Source organism: Anticarsia gemmatalis, chromosome 9 (genome assembly GCF_050436995.1).
Source record: "Anticarsia gemmatalis isolate Benzon Research Colony breed Stoneville strain chromosome 9, ilAntGemm2 primary, whole genome shotgun sequence".
NCBI classification, from domain to species: domain Eukaryota; kingdom Metazoa; phylum Arthropoda; class Insecta; order Lepidoptera; family Erebidae; genus Anticarsia; species Anticarsia gemmatalis.
Window position 1 is genome coordinate 10,807,715 of NC_134753.1, and position 27,354 is coordinate 10,835,068.

Below are 27,354 nucleotides of genomic sequence, written 5' to 3' on the forward strand. Positions count from 1 at the left end.
GACGCCATCATGAAAACGCGGGAAAACTATTCCCGTCCGAAAACTGATGTGGAAAATTTTATAACCTATAAATTGTTTTCGCTCAAGTCATATGTATGAATCAAACCAGCTGTTCAAGATCAAAAGAGATCAAAGATCAAGATCAAAATTTAATACAATTAATAATATTTATAAACGATAACAAATTAGTGCATTTTTTATCACTGACAATAACGGTTCTTACTATCTGCGAAGACGAAGTTTTTATCATACAAAAATATAATTTCGAAATCAGTAGTGTCGGAAAATCGCTTTGTTTTAATCTTGTTTGTTAATGTAAACAACCGATTCAAGGCCTGGTATGACAATAACTTCTTTATTACCTAGGTACAATATCGCTGTGACGTTTTGATTACGAACAACCAAGGGCCGGAGACTGAGTAAATAAACCATTTTCAGATGTTTTCCGCATCGTTAAAGATTAACATAGCAGTAATATTACCACCATTAACATATTAGATGACAGCTCTCAGATTAAAAAAATATAATTTCGTAGTGTTGATGTTCATTCGCTATGTCACTTTTTTTTATAACACTGAACGGTAAACGATCTGTGGGTTAAGCATACCTTGGCGCGGTCAATCCATAAATGGGTGACCGCATAGTGGTATTTGAACTGGGCGTCTCCGTGCTTCGAAGGCACGTAAAAAGTCGGCCCCGGTTGATGTCTATTAAGATAACACATGTTAAGCCACGTCAAAGGCCTTCGCTCGGCTTGAACAACTTTAACACTAGGTTGACCACTAACCATACGACAAGAAGAAGACTAAGTATATACACACTTCTTATGCCACGAGCTTGACCTTCTTTTTTCTACATGTAAGTGTATCGTAAGATACCATTTACTCACTAAGCACATTGACATAAAAGAATATTGATAATTTTTCTTATACGATTTTGACAGGCTCAGGAATCGAAGCCCAGTACAGTTCCGCTGATCACCCAATCAGATTTGTAAAAAGTGAGCTCCTATCATATCATGTTTAAAGCGTTCAATAACAAATGATAACCCTTATTACTTAATAATAAAAAATAATAAAAATTGTCTTTGTATCGAAAATTTGTTTTGAATAAAATCAAGTTTATAAATACATACCCATATAAACTGGCATTTAAAGTTTTTAATAAATCTTTCAGCAATAGGATTACGCAGTTGCACAAATTAATAATCATTGTCGACTGAAAAATATTCTTTGATTGCTCTTCAGAATATTTTATAATTGCTCACTTTTTAGTTTTCACTCGATTTCCTGCTATTTAAGATTACTTAGTATATTTAATAAAATCTCTGACATACTGAAGACCGGAATAATAATAGTATTTTAGTTAATAGCTTGTTTAATTATTATTTTATTATGAACGTTCTCCGTAATCATTGCAAACAAAATTCGCAACTTGTGTTGGATAAGATCCGAGACAATTATTGAGGGGTCGGTTGAGTGATAAGCGATAACCTCTTTACAACGGCACCGCGGACCTCCGACGCATTCAGACGCAAGCAAGAACTTCGCCCTTCTGCGTCGCGTCTCATCAAGTCTATAAAGCCAATCGGTCCACACAAAAGAAACAGTACGCATTCGATCTCCGCCGATGATGTCAAATTAGACGTTTACAACAGCGCGAGAAAATTATACGAGATTATGACAATAACAATACAAAATCAGTGTTGATAAAAATTAAATACTTATTTTAAAACTTCCCTCCGTTTGGGCTGCGCATGCGTGCAGTCGACTTTGTGATTGGCCGTGAATAGGAACGTTCGCAAGAAACAAAAACATGAGTGTAAAGAACAGCAGTCGGTCCGCGTGCAACAGCAAAGGCAGCATGATTGTTGTTTCCAACCGATTGCCCTTTATTTTGAAGAGAAATGATAAAACCGGTGATTTGGAGCGAAAAGCCAGGTATGTAAAAATATTATTTACTTGAAATGAATCCGGTAATATTAGTAGAAGTGATTTTATGTGAGAATTTAGTCCAGAAGTGTGAATTCTAGAATTAATTTGCGATGTTTACAGTACTTGAATCGCGAAAAATATGAAAATTGTGTTGTAAACCTATTTATATACAGAATCATGGTTTATATGTTCCCATATTTGTTACGGATGTCCGTATATTTTGGTTGGATATGTTAATGACCGCGGCTTCTAGAAAAGCCGGGGTTTCTCGGGCCGCGGCCCAATTCGGGAAGTTTCTACACTTGAATTGCATACTATTTCCTGTGCCTTATCTGAATAACAAGAAAGCCGGTGTATTATGGTTTATTTACTATTTTAATTAATATATCAATGGGATTTTTATAATGACTTTGAAAAGTAAAATGAGCTCGGAAGTTTCTCATCAATTTGAGTGAATTAAAATGTGTTTTCATTGTCAGTGATTTAATGTACGGTCAATCTTTTATATTTGTTCAATGAGTGTTAACGCTGTGTTGTGATTGACAATACCTATAGCAATTGTCATCTCATATGTTAATGGAAAATTGTATGGGAACCTTGGACTTGAATGCAATGCAAGGTCAAACGGACGATAATTGATTCATCACGATCGCTCCTGATGCAACTCAATGGTTTATTTACATTGTAAAAAGTTTTTATAGATAAATAATCCTTTTGAAGTGCAAACTGGCTGGTTAGATATAAAACGGTTCAATACTGATATGTATTATCTGAACCAAAGAGTTTTTAATATACTTTATGATCTCGATAGCCTGTTACGTAAAGTAAAATAAAACTTCGATAACGTGGATGAAACTACCATTATTATATAATTTTTCATACAATTTTTATATACTAGAGGACTGGCCTGACTTTGTCCGGATATAGCACAACTTTATTCAGTTGAGAAGATTTTCAGAATGAGAATTTAGATCCCATACAAACCTTGTCTCTACAGCTACAATTCATAATATAGATTAATAAAAATATACCGCCAGAGATTTAAAATATAATTAAATAATATAATTTATCGATCGCGCTAATTAAAATCACTCGGTAATTATAAAAGGAAGGCTAATTAGTTAATAAATATTGTCAAGTAAATAATGAGTAGCGTGTCGTAATAAATATAACACAATTAGATTAGAGACAAAGTTTTAGGTACCAACTAGTTACTACATATTGATAACATTATCGTACGAAAATAAAATAGTTAACGTGTGCTTGCGTAAGAATTAAACATTAAAATAATAATATTTATGATTATCGTTTTTACTGCCTTAAACTAAAACCCCTCTAGCGGGTAGGGTAAGTAAGGGGTAAGTCAATACATCCCTAACTAAGCACGACTAAGCGAAAACAGGGTAAAGAACTTATGAGTTACCGATACCTACTAGTCATCTCTATTATGTACTTAAACCTATTAGTCCAGTCATTATAGTAAGTTCACCTCGGAATTCGAGATACCCAGCTGTAAGTCTGTAAATACTTGTATATTGACACCCTAAAAGTTGTCTCAAAACCTACATATGGTAGGGTGTACGCAACTATAAAATTTCAAGGTCCAAAGTCCCAAAAACCGGTTTTTTGAGCTTTTTTTGTAAATATCTCATTTCCTATGGAATTTTTGCATTCGTATTCATTACCAATATTGTACAGTATAAAATTCTCTACAAATTTTGTTTGAATTTTTTTTTACGGTGAACCGTTTTCGAGATAGAGGGGGGAGAGCGCGCGGTCACAGGATCATTTCAAGTCAACCGGTGCCTCCGGTCGAAGATGCGCCATATATAGTTGATGAACTATCGATAAATCAATGATTATAATAATAAATAAATTTAACATTACTGTCCCACTGCTGAGCAAGGGTCTTCTCCCGTAATGAGGGAGGGGTTAGGCCTTGAGTCCACCACGCTGGCCAAGTGCGGGTTGGGGACTTTGCATGCCCACAATAAATGTATTTAACAAATTTTATTCATGCAAGGTTTCCTCACGATGTTTTCCTTCACCGTTGGAGCATGTGACAATTATTTCTAATACACACATAACTTCGAAAAGTCATTGGTGTCATCATTTTCTTCATAATTATATTAAATCTATATCTTTTCAATAATACTGATTTATTTGTTTTTTTTTTCATCATGTAAGAAGTTATTAATATTAATTAGGTTAAAATTCAAATATAGTGCCTATATTTTCATGAAAAATTCTGCAATTACATGGGCAGGTAAGTGTTGATAAGTTAATTAATACTGAATAAAAAGTGGATAGGTTATGAAAAAAATGATAAAAAATAATGTAATAGTTAATAGAAATTGACAAATATTTATTAATCATTGATTTATCGATAGTTCATCAACTATAATATATATGGCGCATCTTCGACCGGAGGCACCGGTTGACTTGAAATGATCCTGTGACCGCGCGCTCTCCCCCCTCTATCTCGAAAACGGTTCACCGTAAAAAAAAAAATTCAAACAAAATTTGTAGAGAATTTTATACTGTACAATATTGGTAATGAATACGAATGCAAAAATTCCATAGGAAATGAGATATTTACAAAAAAAGCTCAAAATACCGGTTTTTGGGACTTTGGACCTTGAAATTTTATAATTGCGTACACCCTACCATATGTAGGTTTTGAGACAACTTTTAGGGTGTCAATATACAAGTATTTACAGACTTACAGCTGGGTATCTCGAATTCCGAGATTCTTACCTAATTTAAGCTTAATTGACTGCACTATATATTTATAGAGATTTATAGACCACACCCACGCATTTGTAAAATATTTAACCGATGAAGGAGAAATTCTATAAAAAAGAGTTTAAATGGGTTTCTGTTTTTAACAACAAGGTTTGATAGACAAGCTACATTGAGCCATTTTTTTTATATAAAATAAAATACATTTATAAAATGAGAGTTACGTATAATAATAAAACAAAACATGTTGGATATAAAAATATACTTTCTAATTTAAATCATAGAGTTTATAAATCTGTGTTAAGTCTATCAACTTAACAAGCGTGATAGACAGCTTAAGTTTTCTCGCGATGACAAGAGATGAGAATTTTTTTATTTGGCATAGTCCAATTAATAGGTAGTGTCCAATTATTGTGGTGTGGTAGGGTCCAATTATTTTCAGTTTTAACATGGTTGCTTAGCAGTCGAAATAATGTCTTTAAATAATTTCGGAATAATTTTATATTTTTTTTTGTAAAAACCAGGCTTGCCATCGAGCTAAAATAAAAGTAAAATAAAACATGAGAATTCGCGATGCCCAGTAGTGGGACTATCGGGTTAAAAGTTATTCAACAAGACATGAACCGATAGTTAATTAGGTCTAGAGATAGAGGCAATCAATCCTGCAAGTGTGAGCTAAAATTAAACTAAGAGCAGATAACCTACATACTGACACCCTGTGAATTGTTATATTATTGTCTTTATTCAATAAATCAGATGCACGGCCATAAATATCACAATATATTCATATTATATTGTAAAATTTACTCTACGGTTTAATATTTACGTCTTTTGATAATGTGAATAACTACAAATGTGTTTAATAATATATCTGCACACGATCTGCGATTTCTTGCGCGTCCTAATATTTACCGCGGTTTTCCGAGTTTCAAATTGGCTAGTTTTAATTTTGTTTACATACCTATTTGCATTATTAATCAACAGAAATAAATTATGAATACTGCCTTAGAATTATTAATTCAGTCTTTGGTTTTGGATTGTTTATCATGGTTTACGGTCACGTTGACTTGCTCCTTACGACGTTTAATCTGCTGAGCATATGAAGGTTAATTTCAGAACTTAGTACCATACTGTTAACTCAAAGTTTAACAATAATTAAGATAGTATTTAAAAAGTAGTAAGATACTATTTAAAAACAAACAGACTCAAATAAAAATATTTTATTTACATTCCCAAATTATCAAATCAGTGCATTTTTTTCTTCAATCAATATTTTATTTTTTTATTTTATTTTTAAAAAGACAACTCCCGCACTAAGAATTGCTCTTGTGTCGCGGGGACTTTTACAAACATACAAGCAACGGACACAAAGCACAACCAGACCCGAAACAATTATTTGTGGATCGCACAAATAATTGTCCCGTGTGGGAATCGAACCCACGACCTCCCGACGCAATGGTTCCGGCGTGGTGACTTAAACCACTGCGCCACGGAGGCAGTCCGCTTAGGTATTCGATAATATTATTTATATTAAAATCGTCGATTATGAAGTAATAAAGCGGGCCATCTCCGATAGTGACAATGACCTGAATGATATGTTTACTTATTATTATGTAGTTTTATAATATCATTTCATCACTTTAGTACCTTCATTAATGATGTGGCACTCGTAAAAATATGGGATTTGTTTTAAAATTGGGAGAGATTGAAGATACAGATTTTATAGACTTCTATAAGCCGGACATTTGTTATTTTTATTTTTGTTTTTATATTGTCCAATGTGTTTACATGATATGTAAGATTTAAAGATATAAAATTAAAATATTTGTCGGATATGTAAATTCCAGAAAAAAAATGCTTTCGGGACATAAAGACACGATAAAATGAGTACTTAGTTGTCTTCTTTCTTTAGATTTTGTAGATAACTTCAATAACATTATTTAAGGAATACTTTTACATATCTAACAGAAATAAACCAATGGATATTAAAGCCTCCTTTTGAGTACTTGTAATATTTTTTCGTTCAACCAATTTAATTTTCCACCTACAAACAATCGCTTTAATTTCGCCAGCATGCAAGGTTCGTCTCTATAAAATATGTAAGCCAAGTGCCTTGTCTGAAGACAGCAATACACCTGTAGGATGGGCCCTAGTATCGATCGGGACTAATAACATTACCTTTCTATGCACCGTCTGTGATCGATGCCCTCTCTGACACTTTCAAGGAGTGCTTTTGTAATTTGTCATGGTAGATGTGTTACATTTTACTTAGAGTATTAATCGAAGTGTTACTAGAAATTTATAGACAGATTTGTAATCCAAAAGTGCATTTTTTCGTTGAAGTCATAGTAAAAGAATGCAATAGGCAATTTATCTGAAAAAAATATCTAGCTTTGACATGCAATAAGTAACGCTAGATTTTTTTTCAGTATGCACACTTTCGCGACTTTATTTGCATAGGTACTAGGCCTTATTTTATTTATTTGACCATTATGTTCTGCTCTTTATTAAGCCATATAACCTTTGGTTAGTGATGTCTGTAAGATTTTATTTATTCGGAATCAAAAGCAGAAGGCACGAAACTTAAAAGTATTAGGTTTACAACAGTGCGTTCATTTTCCAGTCACGTTAGCTTCAATAATCAAATCTACGCTAGAAAATTTTCACAAGGCGAGAAATATAAAACCATTTTGAAAGTCACGTTTTTTTTTAACGTCTACATCATAAGCAGAAAGCGTAGGTCAAAAGAGGATGGGATTCTAAAACTCGTTCAGCTTTCAGGCACGTAGGTTTTAAGAATTATAATCTTCCTCAAATTTTCATAAAGTGAGATATGTAAAGCCTTCTTGGAGTCACGTTTTGGCTTCTTAGGTTCCGTGTTTCAAAGGGCAAGTGTACTTGACATCATTAACTATAATTGTATAGTTTGTACACTTTCAATGAAAATATAACGTCACTCGTTTGAAGTGGCCGACAGTGTATTCGGATCAATTGGAGCGCGGAAGTCTTGTCATCACTGCTTGTTTGTGCTTCGGTACTATGGAATACTGAATTACAGTTTGTTTTTGGGTAATATTTACGAGCACAAGTAACCGAGCAAAAGTACAGTAGTATTAAGAAAAAACCACCCCGAAAAGGATTGATGTTAATGGGATTTCAACTTGAACGCTCCGAAACCTTTGATACATTTGTTAATATTCATGATTTTAAATTAGTATAACAAAATAAAAGGTGGGAATATTGACGAGTATTTTCATTTCTCGTCTTAGATATGCATATTGAATAATTTATTTAATTATTTGAGCAATAATCTGTAATAATATGACAAATAAGTACTTGAAACGTAAAAATAAATGAATCGTTACCAACAGGGCTTTCTTCCTGTCAATTAAATATATTAATTAAGTGAACATAATTGTTAACTATGTGCTAATCTATGTCGTAATCGAAAAGCCTTCTTTTTAATACATTTAAGTGACGTAATAAAAACATTATATAACATCATAATATAAACATTAACAAAGTTTGAACTTAAAAAAATGTATTCAAGCTGATACGAGTTCAAGTACCTTTTAATCACTTTCTCTTAGTTCACGGTTTATAAACAAACGTATTTACTAATTAACTGATATTATACGGATCATTTCACCTGTTTACAAAATACAAGATGCAATTCATTAAAGTATTTTGCAATCAAAACACATAAATAAACATACTGAGACGCCGTATTTTTTATAATAGGTGATTGTTCTAAAATGTTCCCAATATATTGCCGTCCCCCATAGAATATTTACCGTTCGATAATGTAATATCATTGTAACTAATATAAAAGAGAACATGTCACAAATATTACCAAAAGATCGAGGCATCTTTTATCCCCGGTTTCTGAGGTACATTTTTTGTATGAGCGTTTTTTTTGTATGAGTTTTAACGCTATTGAATAGATAAACTACCGTTAAATGTTCTCAGAAACCGGGGTTAAACAAGCACGAGTACTCGAAGCCTGATAACGACAAATTTCGAAACCTGATTTAAATCACTTCTTAGTTTTTAAACAGTTCATCTACAAACATTGGATAGAAAACAGATGTTTCTGATCAATAATATGACTAGTGTCAGGAACAGAATAATTGAATAAACATGTCTACAAATACATAACGTACTGCGCTTGTGCATTGAACACCGGACATGTCAATAACAGTTTATTTCGCAACATATTCCCGGCAGGGGGCGCACCTGTTCACGCTAGATAGATTCTGATTTTATCCTATTATACAACTATGTGATACTTAAAACTGTCGAAAATTGGCAGCGAATGAAAAATTGCTAGAACTTTATGTAGTTTCAAAAGGAACCAAGTAAGGTGACTTCCTTACTTAGTTCTTTTTGAAACTCACTCTTCCCTAAAGTCAGTTATCCCTAAAGGGGCAAAGAAAATAGGAAAAGGAAAAGACATTTCTATGCATCCTATTATATTGTTTGATAACAATTACAACTGTCAATCGTAATAATAATTTTCAATCGATTCGAACACTAGGAAAATCCTTTAACGTATCACTGCGTTTAACCACAATTAGCATTACACCAAAAATTCTAAAAATAATTTGGAGAGTAACATAAATAAACGATCATATACAATACCAATAGTAAAATACTCTAAACAGATATAATATCCCTGGATGTCTCTTACAGTGCCGGTGGTCTGGTCACTGCCGTAGCTCCCGTGGTGATCCGTGGCAGCGGCATCTGGGTGGGCTGGCCCGGCATCCACCTCGACGACCCTAATGAAAAGATCCCGGAGTCAGACCCGAACGACAGAGCACCTACTGCTGGACTGCTTTCTGAGAAGGTAGGGCTTGGTTTATTCTCTAAAGACATATACAAAACATCAATTAAATCTACGTCCGTCTTAAACTCTCCCTAACATTTCGTTGTTTTTTTCTTAACTATAAGTATCAATGTGTTTGAAACGTGTACAAGAGTATTCCAAATATCTTATTATGATCATAATATACAGATTTGAAACCTTTTAGTCCTCATCTATGTAGAAGTCAAATCAAATCAAAAATGTTTATTTCGTTATCTCGTACAACTTTTACAATAAATCTTACATAGAGACCTCCTTTTAAGTAAAAAATATACCTGTGCTAGGAGGTCCTGCTCTTCTATGGCAAATTATAAGGACAACCACTCGCATTGAGAAATTTAACACAAATATACAAAATTTAATTTGATTTTGGTTTTGAGACCCCAGCTAGTGGCAGTGTGGCGGCCTCCCTATGAAGCTTTTAGACCCCAGAGTAAATTACATAATGTCAGCTGGGCTTTGCTAAAATGGAGCACTTTATTTAATGCTTTTAGACCCAAGTTTTACATTTATTATGAATCTCCATTCCAGAACTAAAGACTTCTACAATACCCTTTTATGTATTCAATTCATACAATGTACTCACAAAGCAACAAGTAAGCAAGTCGCTCTACAATGTCACTAACATTTGTAGGCATAGCAACAAATAGGCAGTATTTACATTCCAAATAACATTCGACCTGAAACTTGAATACAAAAGTAAACAAACGAGATGACGTCGACCTTGCACCGCGCTTGTCGTGTACTAACAAATAGCGAATTTGTTCGCAAATGCATTACGTCTTTATAGTAACCGATACGAGAACGATGAAATTATTTAAAAGAAACCGCAAACCGAGTGACGGAGTAGCAAAGCAATTGTTCATTCTTGGGCATTTTCTGTTTAAAATAAGTTTTTATCTTACGGTACCCAACACTCACTAGAATTAATAATTTGTTTTTTGCTTTATTCACATGAATTTATTCTAATTTAATTGGAAAACACAAGATCCCCTTTCCAATAGAATAAATTCGTGTCTTCCCAACACAAAGACATCATATAACACATATACTTGCAACATTAATTACACACTTAGGGCTTCAGAAACTTTAATTAAGTTAAAAATTTATTAAACTTATCCCTATTCAATTACTAGCCTACAAATCTGATCGAAATCGTTGTCGTGTCGTATAAAAACTGACGTCGCCACTCCAAACGTTTGCCGACTAACTTTAGATCCTTATGATTACACAACCTACTGTTAGCAATAACAAGTTTGCCCTTTACATATTCATACGAGTTTGTGTACAAAACATATTCCGTTATATGTCTGAACTGTGACGTCACACATCTATATATTTTCGTTTTATAGGAAAGTTTCAGGAAGTAATACCAGTTATTTTCCTATCAGATTGTATGAATGTGACCGCAAGATAACGTAAGCTTGTGCTCACTTTACTGTATTAAACAAATACTTAGGGATTAACTGAGTAGATATTATGATAAAGTGAAGAGATTTATTAACAATGCTATTGAAACATGAATTACTAGGTGTATTTAGGATTTATGTTGATTAGTATTTTATTATAGTAAGGAAATATAGTACATACATACATCAAATCACGAATATTTGCAGTAGGGGTAGGACCAAAAAACGCCACTTGCTACAATCTCTACAAACTTAACACAAATTTAATACATACTCTATTATCTCGATATGATTCTTAAATTACTAAGTAGACACGATCTTAGCAAAGAAACCTATCTAAGATGCTGAGATGCACAACGGTTGTCCGACGAAATCTGTATGTGTATGTGTACAAGCCGCGATAGTTAAAACGTTAACAAACTTTTCCTCAAAACGACATAACATTTGTTCTTCCAGATTGTCCCTATCCACGCTGAGCCAAAGCTCTTCGACAGCTACTACAATGGATGCTGTAACGGCACCTTCTGGCCTCTATTCCACTCCATGCCTGACCGAGCCACCTTCATCGCTGACCACTGGAAGGCATACATCAAAATTAATGAGGAATTCGCTGAGAAGACCGTCCGCGCCTTGCATTTATTGAAGCAGCAGAAAGGGAAGACCGAAACCTCTCCACCGATTGTGTGGGTCCATGATTATCATCTTATGTTGGCTGCTAATTGGATCAGACAGGTAAAGACAACATTTCAATTGTATATCAAGTATATCATGTCATTTGATTTTGTTATTAATGGAAACTGGTTTCTTTCACAGCGTGCTGAGGAAGATCAAATTAACTGCAAGCTAGCGTTCTTCTTGCATATTCCTTTCCCTCCATGGGACATTTTTAGACTGTTCCCCTGGTCTGATGAAGTTCTGCAGGGCATTCTTGGTAAGCACAAATTTTTCGCTTGTTTTCCAAGACTTCTGGGACTATTTCCTCGCATGAAAACTCTGTAACTTACTTATTTTTCCCCAGGTTGTGATATGGTCGGATTCCACATAACAGATTACTGCTTGAACTTCATCGATTGTTGCCAAAGAAACCTAGGTTGTCGTGTGGACAGGAAGAATCTCCTCGTGGAGTTGGGTGGCCGCACTATTTGCGTCCGTCCTCTGCCCATAGGAGTGCCCTTCGATAGGTTCGTGTCGTTGGCCCAAAACGCGAAACCAGTGCTCTCTACTAGCCAACAGATTATATTAGGAGTTGATAGACTGGATTATACCAAAGGTTTAGTACATAGACTGAAAGCCTTCGAGAGACTGCTGGAGAGATATCCGGAGCATATTGAGAAGGTGGTGCTGTTGCAAATTTCGGTGCCGTCGAGAACTGATGTGAAGGAATACCAAGACTTGAAGGAAGAAATGGATCAATTAGTGGGAAGGATTAATGGGAGGTTCACTACTCCGAACTGGTCACCGATTAGGTACGTATCTTAAGTAATAGAACTCGACAAGGCTTTTGATACAGTTAGTCACATTACTTAATACAGCATATTCCCACGATCCTAAAAACTTCGTCAATATTCCAGGTACATATTCGGTTGTATCAGTCAAGATGAGCTAGCAGCCTTCTACCGAGACGCTGCAGTCGCTTTAGTCACACCATTAAGAGATGGCATGAACCTGGTTGCTAAGGAGTTCGTAGCTTGTCAGATCAACAAACCGCCGGGAGTATTGATCGTGTCGCCGTTCGCTGGAGCAGGGGAGATGATGCACGAAGCGCTTATTTGCAATCCTTACGAGCTCGATGATGCTGCTGAAGTCATTCATAGGTATGATTTTTTTATATAAATAGTAAGTTAATGTTTTTACGTAAGGTGTCGTATCTTTCGAATCTTATTCATGGCCAGACATCTATATCTGGGTCTCGATCCCTATTTTAAAGACTTCTTTTGTCAGTGGTAGGCAGGCAGTATCACGAAAAGTTGAACTAAGTATTAATGACAACTAATTTGGGGGCTTTTCTAAGTCTCATACAACACTGTACCTTAAAATTCTAAGGCAATGTTCTTTAAAATAAATACCGTTACGTTACGTACGTTTTACGTTTATTAATGTTCACATTTGTGCTCCAAAAGTAACGCATTGGGGAATTACAAGTTCGCAAACCGTGTTAATTTCTGTAGGTAACTACACAACGAAACAATGTCAAGTACGATGTGGTCACAAAAGATCATCTCAAACAAACATTTGGGCCAAAACACAAGTTTTATCGTTTATTTAGGCCATGTTAATGCTTTAGCTTTGATACCGAATAAACTCGGTCGTCAATTTAGGACAGTGACACCAAATTTAATGCAAATAAAAATGGTTATTTGTTACTAGCCAACAACTTTATTTGTTAGTAATATGACTAAGGTTTGCTACACACATATTTGGGTCGATTAATCGGGTAAGCCGAGCGGTCAAATCGAACATATTATTATGTAGATGAATTTTCGGGAAAAGGACCGCTCGATATCACCGCGCCTGAATGTTTAAACCGAATTATGCCGATCGAACCAAGACTTACTGAACAAGTGCAGTAATTGCTTCGAATCTCTTTTGCTGATCAATAAATACTGTCAATCCGAACGTGCCGACCTGAATATGAGTGTAGCAACAATAGCAAGCCATAATATAATTGTGAATAATATGAGCTCGTAAATCAACATATTTTATAACTCAATAATGAGTGATAAACAGTAATCATAGTAATAGTCCAATTTGCGATAACTGAGCATCTCTATTGTTATTTACTGAGGCAAGATATCATGTATTATTAGAAAAACAAGGTATTAAATAAATTGATTTGATTATTCTATGACAAGATGTGTGCTCGTTAGCTACTAAAGCACCTTTGAGACTGCAACGGCTTATTAATAATGCAGTATCTATCTAGCTTACTGCTTAGATTTAAAATACGGAATCATCAAACCAATTTAATTTGATTTGACTTCCTTATTTTTGCTTTACCTTATTAAAAGAGCTCACTTATTTGTTTTCCTTTAATCATTTCTCATTGGACTACGTAAGTCACACACATCGGATACGTATTAGAACTTGAATGCTCCGATACAAAAGCAATTCTCCGATTCATATTAATTGTATCGATACAGCATCATACGATCCGATATTGTATCAATACGTTTCTTATACCTTGAGTGTAGGACTGACACAAGCCTTGTAAAAGCTTTTCTTCTGTCGTAAATATTATTATCGACAAGTACGGCAGTTGAACTCACAATCTACCTACTGACCGTCGTTATCTCGTTCTGTTTCTTACTCTATGACGTCAATACTAAGTTGCATGAAGATATGATATGACGCGGGATCACTCATTTGTTATTGTACTATTTTTATTAGCGTCCATCTTTGATCTCGCAGGTTACTTTTGAGTTGAATTCGGAGAATTTTGGAAATGGGTTTAATTTTAAAGATATATCTTTTTCCTTAAAAGATTATGACAAAGTTACTAGAACTGTGATAAAACATTTCTTAAATTATTTTAATCTATCACAAAAACTGGATGGGTGATGAAAAATTGTCGTACTTTATAAGTACTTAATTCAAGTTCTAGTCGATCCTAAATCCTCAATATCAATATTAAGACATGCATCTAGCAGGAGAAAATGCTTTTAAAGCTGCCATGTTATTCTTTTACAAATTTTATCTCCGGTAATATGCCATGCAATAACGAAATGAGAAACCTATATTATCGAAACCGAACTGAAACCATTAATCGAAGTTCCATTATAACTGTTAGGTTCAAAGCTACTAACAGTACCTGTTGAAATGTCCTAGCAGTGTGTATTCAATTTCAGAGCCCTCATAATGCCGGAGGACGAGCGCACGGTGCGTATGAACCATCTGCGACGAAGAGAACAGTTGAATGACGTCGACATGTGGATGAAGAACTTCCTCAAAGCGATGGACTCGCTCGAAGAAGAGGCTGATGACCTAGGAGCTACTACTATGCAACCAGTGACTATTGATGACTTTGATGAATATTTGTCTAAGTAAGTAGCAACTTTACAATACGTAGTATTATATCCATGTACAGGAGAATTTAAATCACGTGAAGGGATCTTCGCCCTTCAGTGTGATGAGGCAGGCTAGCATTAAGAGTAAAACTTAAAGTCCCATCTACTTCTTGTTCCCATAGAAATCCTAAAGACTTTCTAAGATCTGTGCTTCTTTCGCTTTATTCAAATTCGAAGATAGATAGAATAGTGGATTCACAATTCCACGTCTCATTCCTATGGTGGTAGAGGAGGTGGTGGAAGTAGAGACTGAAGCACTCTCAATGATCCCTGTATTTTCCTCTTTCTTGAAACATTTTCATATATGATCAATGTAATGCATTGAGAAATTTCCGGAGTTCAATCACAAATGTAAATATTTGTGTTAAAATTATTATGAATGAAAACATCGAACTAATTGTTGTTATGTACTGATTAATATTACATAATGGTCGTTTTGCCAGTCATTTACATTACGAGTGAAAATCCGCAAGTGTAGGATGACATTATAATATTGAACATCTACAAAAAAATAAAAATATTGCGTGTGAATACAATTTTTGATAATTTGAAGCAAACAAACTTAAACTGATGAGTTTTATATTTCGTAGTACAAATCCAAAGAAAAGATACCACAAGAGTTTTGTAGAAGATATACTTTTTGTAATCCTTTCAAAATAAAGAATCTAAATAAAATCATTTATTAATTTAGGTCAAGTACGAACACTTATGATGGTCAAATACAGTTAATGTATTTACCGCCAGTTCTGAAGGTAGGGCCCGATAGAAGCACTTGTAAAAGTTCTCAATTGGTTCCGTAGTTGTCGGTAGCCGATAGCGGTAGAGAGTCGAGCTAATGTACACGTAATCAAAAACGAGAAGACGTCATTGCACTATCTAGCAGTTTTTAAATTCCATGTTGTCTTTTCCCAGGTACATCGGCTACACCCAGAAGCTAGCCCTTCTCCTCGACTACGACGGTACCCTGGCTCCCATCGCTCCTCATCCAGACTTGGCCACCTTACCGCTGGAGACCAAGCACACGCTGCAGAGACTCTCCAACATGTCTGATGTATACATCGCCATTATCTCTGGCAGAAATGTTGACAATGTCAAGAATATGGTGAGTTACCTTTACATATTTATCAGCTTTCTTTGTAAGTCTTTCATCTTACTTCAGCTATCATTGATTGTTGATTATCGCTACCAAACACAATTTTTCTTTATTTATTTGTGGTCTAATTGCTTTTTCCTTTTACATAAGCATCTTTAGTATAAATTATATTTCTTTTTTCATTCTTTATCTCGACCCACTATAAGGGATATGCCTCCTTGTATGACTTAAAAGATGCCAGTGTTATCAATTGCAACCCTACAATTTTCGCGAAGTAAATCTAATGATGATAAAAAGTTCATCAGAATTACGATCACTAACATCGCACGGAAATCTAAAAGTGTTGTTTTAATCTTCAAACAGAAAACAGTTAACTAAGCGTCTATTGGGTTTTCAAACAAACACGTTTAGTGTAATGCAAACTAGAATTCTAAAGACACCAGTGACACACCCTCAAAACAAATGACCCTCACTTCATCTCTAGAAATATATTACACATCAAATAGATAGAAAGAAACACAACGGTTATCGGAAAGGGCATTAATGCATAAAACACAGAGATATTTTGTCCAATTTTCCTTATTGTTGCCAAGACATAAGTACCGATGTTTACAACAAGTCAATGTATTCTTAATGTTAGTGAAACTAGGTTAACTTTGATAATTACTCACGAGTTTTTGATGCGTATAATGTCGCCATATTTAAATGAATTTGATCAGATAATTGTACTTCATATAAATAAACATCTATTAGTCATGTATTTAGTAAATATGTATTTTTTTCTTGTACGTACTTTCCATTTATATTGGTTATCCCAGTATTTACTTCTTATCAAGTAGTTAGGTCAACAGAGCTTTTATTTTCAGCTCGATATGACTCAATAAAAAAAAATCTTTTATGTAGTGATGAGTGATACAAAAACTCTACCGAATTTAAATTTGGTTTGTAACAATTCAGGCCTCCAAATATTTAAATATGTAATTAAAACGTAACTAATTATTGATAAAAATATAACTTTGACATAACAGTTATCACATGTATTAGCATGCGATACAAAAAAATGACGATATTAGAATAAGTTTGTCTCGTTTTAACAAAAATAACACGCAGTAGGTACCTAAAGTGTAGAGCGTTGTAGAATCTCTGCGCACGGCCTCCGTAGTAACAAATTCTTTATAATTAGCTAATTATTACTTGTTAAGGTTCAAATGAGCCGGCGGCGTACCGATTAGAGGTACCTTTGACGTGTATGATGTGCCATTACGATAGTGTGGTTGTTTTATTCCATAGGCTTATCTAAGTTCACAAAGACTTGGTAATTTTTGCGTCGAATTGCGCTAAAGTTAAACAATATTAGGTTTAATTATAGACATATTTGTAAAACCTTACATCTACCTTAATTATATATCAGCAAACAAAATTAATTTATACATCATTTGTAAACCAACGTAAGTCGGTAAGAACATTTTGTACGCTAAATTGGTGCCCTGTGGTACTCCACTGATTGAATCAAAATGTCGTATTATTCAATGAAGATCAAGTTTTAGATAAAAATTGCTTTGATGTTATTGTTTAGTTCCTCATCATCATCATTACTAAAAAATAAAGAAAAACGTCATTGATAACATAAAAAAATAATAACAATAATATTAGATCTGCTACGCATCTATGCAAAAACAAATCGTGCCAAAATCAGCTGTAGCCACTAACACAGTCCATTGAAACAATCTATCTACTTTGCAAATAAATAACAAGGTCCCATATACCAGCTATCGGTGAACTTTGATGCCGTTATCATTGTTTAAAACAAAAATATTTATATAGTTTGACGTAGCGATACCTAGCACCCTTGATAGTGCTGTTACAACCGGGTTATGTACCTAGTAGTATATTTTGTGTCATTGCTCGTTGTTACGTAATGTTTGGATAGGGGCCACTGATTTTTATTAAGTAGGTATTTTAGGGTAATATGCATATTTATAATATCTGCCCGTTACGATGCTAGTATTATTTCCATCAGCACTTTTCTTTCAGTCCTCTCCCTCTTTTGTCCTCTCTACGGAGGTTCCTAATTCAGCAAAAAGCTTAACTAAATTTAGCTGTAAGAAGCCTCACGATAAACGATCAGCATGTAAATCTTTTGTTCTTTATCTTAACTCCCTGACACGCACATCGTAGTTGCAATAGTGGCCATGATCGCTGAACTTGCGATACGGCAAGAATTTACGACTTTACAAACAACGAGTAGATATAATAATGTATTATTTACTTACTTATAAAATACTGGTTATTTTCAGGTCGGTATTGAGGGTATCACTTATGCTGGTAACCATGGTTTGGAGATCCTTCATCCCGATGGCAGCAAGTTCGTTCATCCTATGCCTATGGAGTTGCAGGAGTCTGTTGTTGATCTGCTGAAGGCACTGCAAGATCAGGTAAGATATAAACACAGCTTCTGTGTACTGTGGCCCAAAATGTCACCCTTGAGTTGCACCTAACAGCTCCAAAGCTGTTTGATGAAAATATGTTGATCTATCAATGCACAAACATTAACATTAATTACCCGTAATAAAATACGCTTGCAGCAGGTTATTTCTTTTTCCTCTAGATTAATTTTCATCTGGTTTACTCCGTCGAAAGCTTTAGACAGATCAGTTTTATCTATACTAATATTATAAAGCTGAAGAGTTTGTTTGTTTGTTTGTTTGAACGCGCTAATCTCAGTAACTACTGATCCGATTTGAAAAATTCTTCAGTGTCAGATAGTCCATTTATCGAGGAAGGCTATAGGCTATATATCATCACGCTACGACCAATAGGAGCAGAGTAGCAATAAAAAATGTTACAAAAACGGGCAAAATTTTGACCCATTCTCTCTTATGTGACGCAAGCGAAGTTGCGCGGGTCAGCTAGTCAGATATATTTGACAATATACCCATTTATTGCTTTTTCTAGGTCTGCAAAGACGGTGCTTGGGTGGAGAACAAGGGAGCATTACTTACATTCCATTACCGCGAGACGCCGGTGGCTCTGCGACCTGCATTGGTAGAACAAGCCAGTAAGCTCATTACTGCGGCCGGATTTACACCTGCGCCTGCTCATTGCGCGCTTGAGGCCAGACCACCAGTAGAATGGGACAAGGGTATGTATCTTCATCCCCTTTTAAACACAATATATTTCTAAAATATTAAACATATTAGATCTTAAAATTAATATAAATATGCAAATATGGTATGGTGTCATAATGAGAAAATTCTTTATTATCAAAAAAATACATTGTCTAGAAATTGAGAATGTTTACTTATCTGATGGTTTGTCTATAGGTCGAGCTTCCATCTATATCTTGAGGACAGCTTTCGGACTGGATTGGAGCGAAAGGATCAGGATTATCTACGCTGGTGACGATGTTACTGATGAAGACGCTATGCTGGTAAGCACTATTTACAATCACAATCTAACACCACACGTGCTCAGCATTTAGAACTTAAGTGGTCCAAGAATTGATCCTTGTGATAGACTGCACAATCTATAAGAAAACTGTAGATAATATTCTAAGCATGTTCCTTACGATTGTTAAATTTACAGGCCCTAAAAGGTATGGCAGCTACTTTCCGTATCGCATCATCAAACATCACCAAAACATCAGCTGAACGGCGTCTGTCATCTACCGACTCAGTGCTGGCCATGCTCAAGTGGGTCGAAAGGCATTTCTCTCGGCGCAAGCCCAGAGCAAACTCCCTCACGTACAAGAACGCAAGGAAGGCAAGAGACACGATACAAATGCACATGTCTTATCAAATACCTTCGAGGTCACCTCGCCACACCCCACCACGCACACCAGACAAGGCTTCAAGCGGCTCCGACTCCAGTTAATTCCTTCATACTTAAGCGTAGTTATTTAATGTCATTGTAGATCCCACACAACAAGCTGAGAAGTACATCCTTCATCAAATATTTATTCTTAAGTCTCGACCAAAAATTTGATTAGTGTCTTTACCAATGAGCTGCTGATGTCTATGAACTGTTGTCATAAACGTCTTATTCTAAGATTTATTGAACTACCCTTCTCAGTCCACTCCAAAAGGTAGGTCAGTATTCACTATCGTTCCTAAAGCTTTAACATTTTTAGGAAATAATCACATCTCATATTTACAAAAAATCTATTTCGTTTATTGAAATTTATACTGAGATCGTTGTATAAAAATTGACTGAATAGTATTTATAATTTTGTCTAAATTATTTTGTTGTAATTATATTCTCGCGTCGCCATTTACATTTAGTACATTCGGGATGTTGTGTTTCATGAAATTAGTTTACGAAGTAGTAAGCTTATTGTGAAGGTAACATTGCATGCCGACGTAGGGCCTTTGCACACGGGCGAGTGTCACTCGACCCGTGTGCGCCGGCCGTTAGTGTTACATGTTATTTATGTGATAGAATAGTGATAATAAGTTTAAGACTATGTTTATGAGTATATTTGATGTACGTAAATATAATGCACAAACAATGCATTTGTGTTTTGGCTATGTAATAGTGCAACATTTTACTGTAGAGTTATTTTAGTAAAACAAAATAATATTATACCTGATTGTCTACATCCTATATAAAGGTAGATTATCTCAAATTGAATAACACAAAGATCTGTACCAATGCGAAATTCTATCCACATATCAATTTTAACATTTTGATATTGTCTACTATAAAAATTTTAAATAAAATATTTTACTCTATTTACGGTTAGTTATTATTGTAAATAATGTGATCTTAGATACATTAGTAAGTGTTGTACGTATTGAACTAGTCTGGAGATAGGTATACGTCGTTGTGTCACGGCACAGGACTCGAACTCCAACTATCCTTGTATTTTTGTAAGCATATTGATGTTTTTAAGAATTTCAATAAAAATTACAAATGAGATGGACAATCGTGTTTTAATTAAGACGTGTTATGTTTGATTTACTAATACACCTTACCATATACCATATTTCTATATTGATAGACTGTGTACTTTAGTATGTCCCATGAGTTTAAAGTCCTTTCCGAGTTTCCAGGTTAATACTCAATCACAGTCTATTAAAAAAGGAGCTACGACTAGGTCAATCTACTGGCAACACTTTCAAATTGACCGTACCTTAATGAAACAAGATACTAAGCTTTAAATAAAAAATACATGAGACGGAAAATAGCCTTTTAATCGATAATATATACAAAAACATTTCTACAACGTTAAACTCGCAGGCTAAACTGGAATGTTTACATTGTGCCATAGAGAAGTAAGTGTATCAAAAACCGAACGTTAATATTTTACACCTCGCTACACTAGATGGCACTGTTGCGCAATATGTACGAGATTTTAAATTCCTATGGCTTTTTTTATACTGGATTCGTTTTTCGACCAGCGTAATACTTTAGTAATCAAAACTTTGATTAGATATTTTGTTAAATAATTCTAATAAAAACTTACCTCCTTCATCTTCAAGAAGATAACAATATGACTTATAGAGTTACTAACTAGAATAACAAATAATGTCAATGTGTAATAAGCTAATTGTTACTCATGGCAACACTCAGAACAAGAATTAATAAGTATAGCAATACTAAACCAACTAATTTCTTTTATGAAGAACTAAATAAAAAAAGAGAAATACGAAGAAACATTGAACTAAGTATATCTTATTAATACGTATACGTAATTTGGGAATGACATACCGAAATAGTATAGACAAGAGAATTAAAAAATAAGTAGTACTGAACCCGAGTTTAACTAGAGTGGCTCAAGGCCCATTCGTCCCTTCATTTTTCCCTTTCCCTTCATAATATAATATATGTATACACCCAGCAGTGTATACATATATTATATTATGTAGTGTTATACATAAAATCCCGTCTTTTTCCCAGAGCGGTAGGAAGAGACCGACTCTTAACTATACATCAAAAACCAAACTAAATGCACTGGATATCACATACCCATATTACAAATAACTTCTCATACATATTGCGCAACCATTACCTCAGCAAGGCATCAAGAAATATACAAGTTACAGTCAAAAGTGATGCACTTAACTAACATATATTCACAAATTACACTAAACAGTCATTATCACAATAAACACACTGAACACGTGTGCATTACACGTTACTGTGCGACACGACCAGCCATGACAGAATGAAGTAGAATAGGCAGATGGGGTACACTGCTAATGCTTTCTTGCCGTCCGGTTGACTGTCTCCTAGGAATTTTGTTGCAGCTGTAACATACAACATGACAGTATTAGGTTAAAATACATTTTTTACTGCTTTTTGTGGTTAAATACGTCATGCGATAGCAAGTGACGAGACCCTGCAGCAGAGTTATTGAATTTTCCAACTAAGGAGGAATATCTCTCAGTAGTAAAGTTTGAGTTAGGTGTTTGGCAATAAACTTCATCATAGCAGTGGAGCTCAATTACAGGCATGATGCCAACATTTACGTACAAAAGGTAGACTGAGACATTTAGAGATTTTTGGTAAAGCAGTAAGTATACTATTTGTTTTTTATTAGACTTATTGCAGCCTAAGACATTAATCGTTAATTAGTAAGATATGCGGGTAACCTACTGGACTCTATTTCTAGTGAAGTAACGATGGTTCTATTAGTTTTATAAGCTGGTCAAACAACACTTCCATACTACATATTTCATAATATATAACAGAATACTTACCAAAAGTAGCCCAAACGAATCCCGCCATGGATATAACCAGTCGTAAGAAGAACAAGAAGGTAGTCTGCGTACTGAACAGTATGATGCGACAGATCACCAGCGACAACGCGATCGGGAACATACAGTAGCCCAACACGCACACCGATTGAAAGAATGAACTGAAAACATACATTGTTATTGTTAATATTATTAACTATTTGCACTAAAGATAATTGGTTTTATTTCTACAGTTAAAACTGGTGTAATTTAGTTAGGCAGGTATGAAACCAGATCAGAGGTATAAACCATTTACTGAAACGTTCATCTAAAGGGGATTGATGTGCGTAGAACATTTTTTTTGGCTTTTGTTTTTATTTATTCGGATTTCTTGCGATTTTTCCAAATTTTTAGCTCAGGCTTTTTTTATATTTATTGATCTTCACATAGGCCGACACACACAGACCGAGTAAAGTATCGAATAAATGTTTAGATATACTTTAGAACATGGGAAGTGTGGTAACTTTAAGCTTACATCACATACATGACATTATCCAATCGCTGTTTAACAAACAGCCCAAACAATTGTAAGGAAAATTTAACATTTATAGATCACACTATACATTTGACAAACAACACAAGAATGTTGTGTCGTTATTTTCAAATATTTACATAGTATTGACAAGATTCTTGCGTAGATTTTGTAAACACAACAATCAACTTGAATTCCTAAACAAAGTAGAAAATTTGATTTGCTATGTTACCGATACCGACACTAAATAGAACTCAGCTATTTTAACAATGTGTACTACCTTTACAACTAGACAACCTTTAGTTTTCTACGGATCACTAAGTCTCGGGTACGATTCCGAGTGAAGTAGAGATCTATCGATATGAATAATTGGCAATGGTTAGTTACAACAGTAATAATATGAAAAAGACTCCCTCTTATACATATGTATTTAAAATGTGGTTGTATTTCATTCGACACTGCCTACACCATTGGCTATAATAATAGGCATGAATTGTAAAATAAATATAAATTAAACTTACATATTGCCACCAAGTAATTTAGAATTAATAGTGACTATAGCGGCTCCTATCCAGACTAGTACGAACACTTCAGCGAACTCCGGGCCGCCGTCGTTGGAGTTGTCGGCCCTCTCCGCGCCTTGCAGGATCGTGGCCATCAATGTGCAAAGCAGCAGCGGTCCCCATAGATCCCCTGAAATATAAAAATAATTTTGAAATTGTATAATCTAACTGCTGATTGAAAGGTGTTTCAATAACATAATCTGTAGTTAAAGTTAGATAGGCGTTCAGTTCACATACAATGTTGATGGTTTACTATTTAGTAATTGTGAAAAATCTGTTTTTGAATCACATAATTATATTGAAAGACTTCCCAATTTTCCGGCAATTTATAAAGCACTTCATTTAACAAATAAACTGTAAAAGAAAAGACCTTTATCAAGTGACAAAGGGTGAATGAAAAAGAGGGTAAGACTACTTTCGCAAATCGATCGTGGGCGTAACTTTTATACTTAAAGGTCAAATAAATGACACACAATTTACCTATACTGAAATACACTGGCCTAAAACTATTTTCATAAAAATAATTCTATTAACTTTACACTTATGTATTTCTAAATTTACTTATGGCTAAGTGAAATTCCGAGAATTTGAAGTAATCAGGCCATGTAGTTATACGAAAAAGCATTTTTTCAGTGAAATTCTATACATAATTGATTTCAATCTACATTTCACAGCATGATATTGATCTCTTTGGGGAAAATGAACTAGGTCATTGATATTAGATCATTGGAAATGTATGTCAATGTGTTAAGCTATTAAATAACTTAAAATTAAATGCTTTTTGTCAATATCACTACATTTTAATGGGAAACACTAATAGTACATTTATTGATTAAAAAATACATGATTGATTGTTATCTTATCTTAATGACATGAAACATTTTTTTTTTTTTGTAATTTTGTTTGATTATTTTATACATACATAATAATACACCTGTTAACATGGTGGCGTGAAAGAGGTGTAAGAAATACAACCACCAGAAGAGGGCAAGCCTATAGCCATTTACTGGGCATGTAACCAAAGTCAGGGGCAAATATTAAAAAATATTGTACTAAAGGTTAGAAAAATCCACTTTGCCCCACCTAGGAATCGAACCCAGACCACATAATCAGTAGTTGGATACACTATTGACTGTGCCACAGAGGATTAAATAAAATTTTCCTATAAATAAAAATCTACATAAACAAAAACTAATACAAGTCTTGTATAAAATCTTATTCTACATGACTAAAAGACGAAATAAAATAATAAATAAATCTACTCACATTCTTTTAACAAGCTAGTCTTCTCTCTAGGGATGAGTACATGGTAAAATTTATTGCCAACAGCCCTCAAATCTCGCATCTATAACAATAAAATAACATCAGACCTAGGTTCATTTGAATCACTAAACTAAACTAGGTTTTAACAACTAGCTTCTTCTTGCAACTTAGTCTAGATTCTGATTAACTCAGGTAAAAACTATCTCATATGAATTTGATAGTTATAGTTTGTCGCCTGGTTAGTCCAGGCGACAAACTATAACTATCAAATTCAGAAGTTTGGTGATATAGAGTAACAAACATTGTCTCACATTTATGATACTATTACTGGTATTCTATGATTTTTCGATTGATAAAATCTGAACTATCAGTATTATCACTGAGACATAAATAGAGAGTAAAAATGTCACAACATAAATCTAAAATGAACACTGCATTTATGTAAAAACTAGTAAAAAGCATATAAAACTACAATATTTTATATTTTATAAACTACTAGCTGACCCGCGCAACTTCGCTTGCGTCACATAAAGATAATGAAAATTTTCCCCGTTTTTGTAACATTTTTTACTGGTGCTCTGCTCCTATTGGTCGTAGCGTGATGATATATAGCCTATACCCTTCCTCGATAAATGGGCAATCTAACACTGAAAGAATTTTTCAAATCGGACCAGTAGTTCCTGAGATTAGCGCGTTCAAACAAACAAACTCTTCAGCTTTATAATATTAGTATTAGTATAGATTTCCTTCTAAAGTGAGCCCATCAATTATTTACTTAATGTATGTAACAACCAAATGAAACTAATAGGGTATATTATTGCCTTTTAAAACAGACCCATCAATTTTCTACTTAACATTAACAAAATCTGAACCAGTGACACTCATAAACTAGCCACTTGGTCCAATACAATTGCATCTTTACAAGATATAATAGCATCCTTCTATTATCACTACTACTGTTTATCGGATGTTTTAGTTAAAACTTTATTGTATTAGAATTAGAGTTCATAATGCTTTGCGAGTTGTCATTGTATTTATGTGAATAGTTAGATTTACATTTGAATTGTAAAGATTATTCTGTTTACCTTAAGTTGTTACTGCTAAGATTATTGGTATATTAACTTTAATATTGCACAATTTTACTGATAGCTAATGCTTATTTAAAAAAGACTAATTCAGTATACCTATCATTGTTTGATAACAACTTACAAAATGATATTCTTGTATGAAATTGAACTTAAAAGACTCAGAACAATTATAATTATTCTTTTGAAAAGTTTCATCTAAATACATTCACTGATTATCAAAAAGTCTAAACACAGCTGAATTACTATTCAACGTTAAGTTAATTTGAACTAGGCTGAGCTCTTAAAGAAACTATTTCTATAACCAATTTTTCTACTGATTAACAGATTAAAAACCAGTACTATAAAAACCACTAAAACATCAAAGTGATACATACAAATGTCTCCTTGATAGGTTCATCAAGTGTGTTGAACTCCATACTGTCTCCGGAGGGCACACCCCTTGTGGGAATGTTCATCTCACCCTCGACCACCCCCACGTCACCCGCCGGGTACATCTAGAATATGAAAACAATACAGATTTTTGTGTTTAAAAACGGTACAAATATACTAACAAGAAAATTTTACGTTCAAATCCTTAGCAAACATTGAAAAAAGGAAAAATATAATAATAGTTTTCTATAGTCTTCTCGCAGAATATCGTAACAGTAAAATCAAAAAATTGTTGTGTGTAAAGTTATTTTCTATAGTGAAGATAAAATTGGGAAACCAGATGACTCATTTATGCTCGTTTTAATCAAACAGGAAACTTTACGCGATAGCCGGGCTCGTATAGCGAGTTCATCAGACCGCTTTGTACTATTCTAACAACGCCTTTTTCATCAAATAATGTTTTTATAGGTGTGTTACTATCAAAAAGTAATGACTGAACCATTGGTAATTAATATTTTATATTAGAATAGTTTGGACTAGGTTTAGGCTGTACCAAAACTTACATCGTACTTAGTGTCAAACGAAGTCATGTTAAATTTTAATTTCACACTATATTAACACAATAAAATATGGATAAAATAAATAAACTCCAACACATCAAACACTCATAGACGATTTCAGTGACATTTCTCATCTGTTTACTTGCCACATGACAAAATTTTTTATACACGTTCCGTTAAACAAAGCTAACCG

General features: G+C 34.2%; 2 protein-coding genes across 2 annotated transcripts; one reads left to right on the top strand and one right to left on the bottom strand.

Annotated features, from left to right (window-relative positions):
• The first annotated feature begins 1,562 nt into the window (after positions 1–1,562).
• On the top strand, positions 1,563–21,033 carry Tps1 (Trehalose-6-phosphate synthase 1). The gene is made up of 12 exons (XM_076117936.1): positions 1,563–1,940; positions 9,369–9,525; positions 11,409–11,684; positions 11,766–11,883; positions 11,971–12,418; positions 12,524–12,766; positions 14,798–14,992; positions 15,929–16,118; positions 18,407–18,544; positions 19,065–19,251; positions 19,433–19,539; positions 19,695–21,033. Exons 1-12 carry the CDS (start codon positions 1,816–1,818, stop codon positions 19,980–19,982), a joined length of 2,472 nt encoding a protein of 823 aa, XP_075974051.1. The 5' UTR covers positions 1,563–1,815; the 3' UTR covers positions 19,983–21,033.
• Positions 21,034–21,282: 249 nt separating this feature from the next.
• LOC142975213 (protein YIPF6) lies at positions 21,283–27,301 on the bottom strand. Its single transcript, XM_076117937.1, has 6 exons — positions 27,165–27,301; positions 26,607–26,726; positions 25,148–25,226; positions 23,840–24,011; positions 22,811–22,968; positions 21,283–22,357 (listed from the first exon to the last, which is right to left on the bottom strand). The coding sequence occupies exons 1-6, from the start codon at positions 27,189–27,191 to the stop codon at positions 22,239–22,241; spliced, it is 675 nt and encodes a 224-aa protein (XP_075974052.1). The 5' UTR covers positions 27,192–27,301; the 3' UTR covers positions 21,283–22,238.
• Positions 27,302–27,354: the final 53 nt, after the last annotated feature.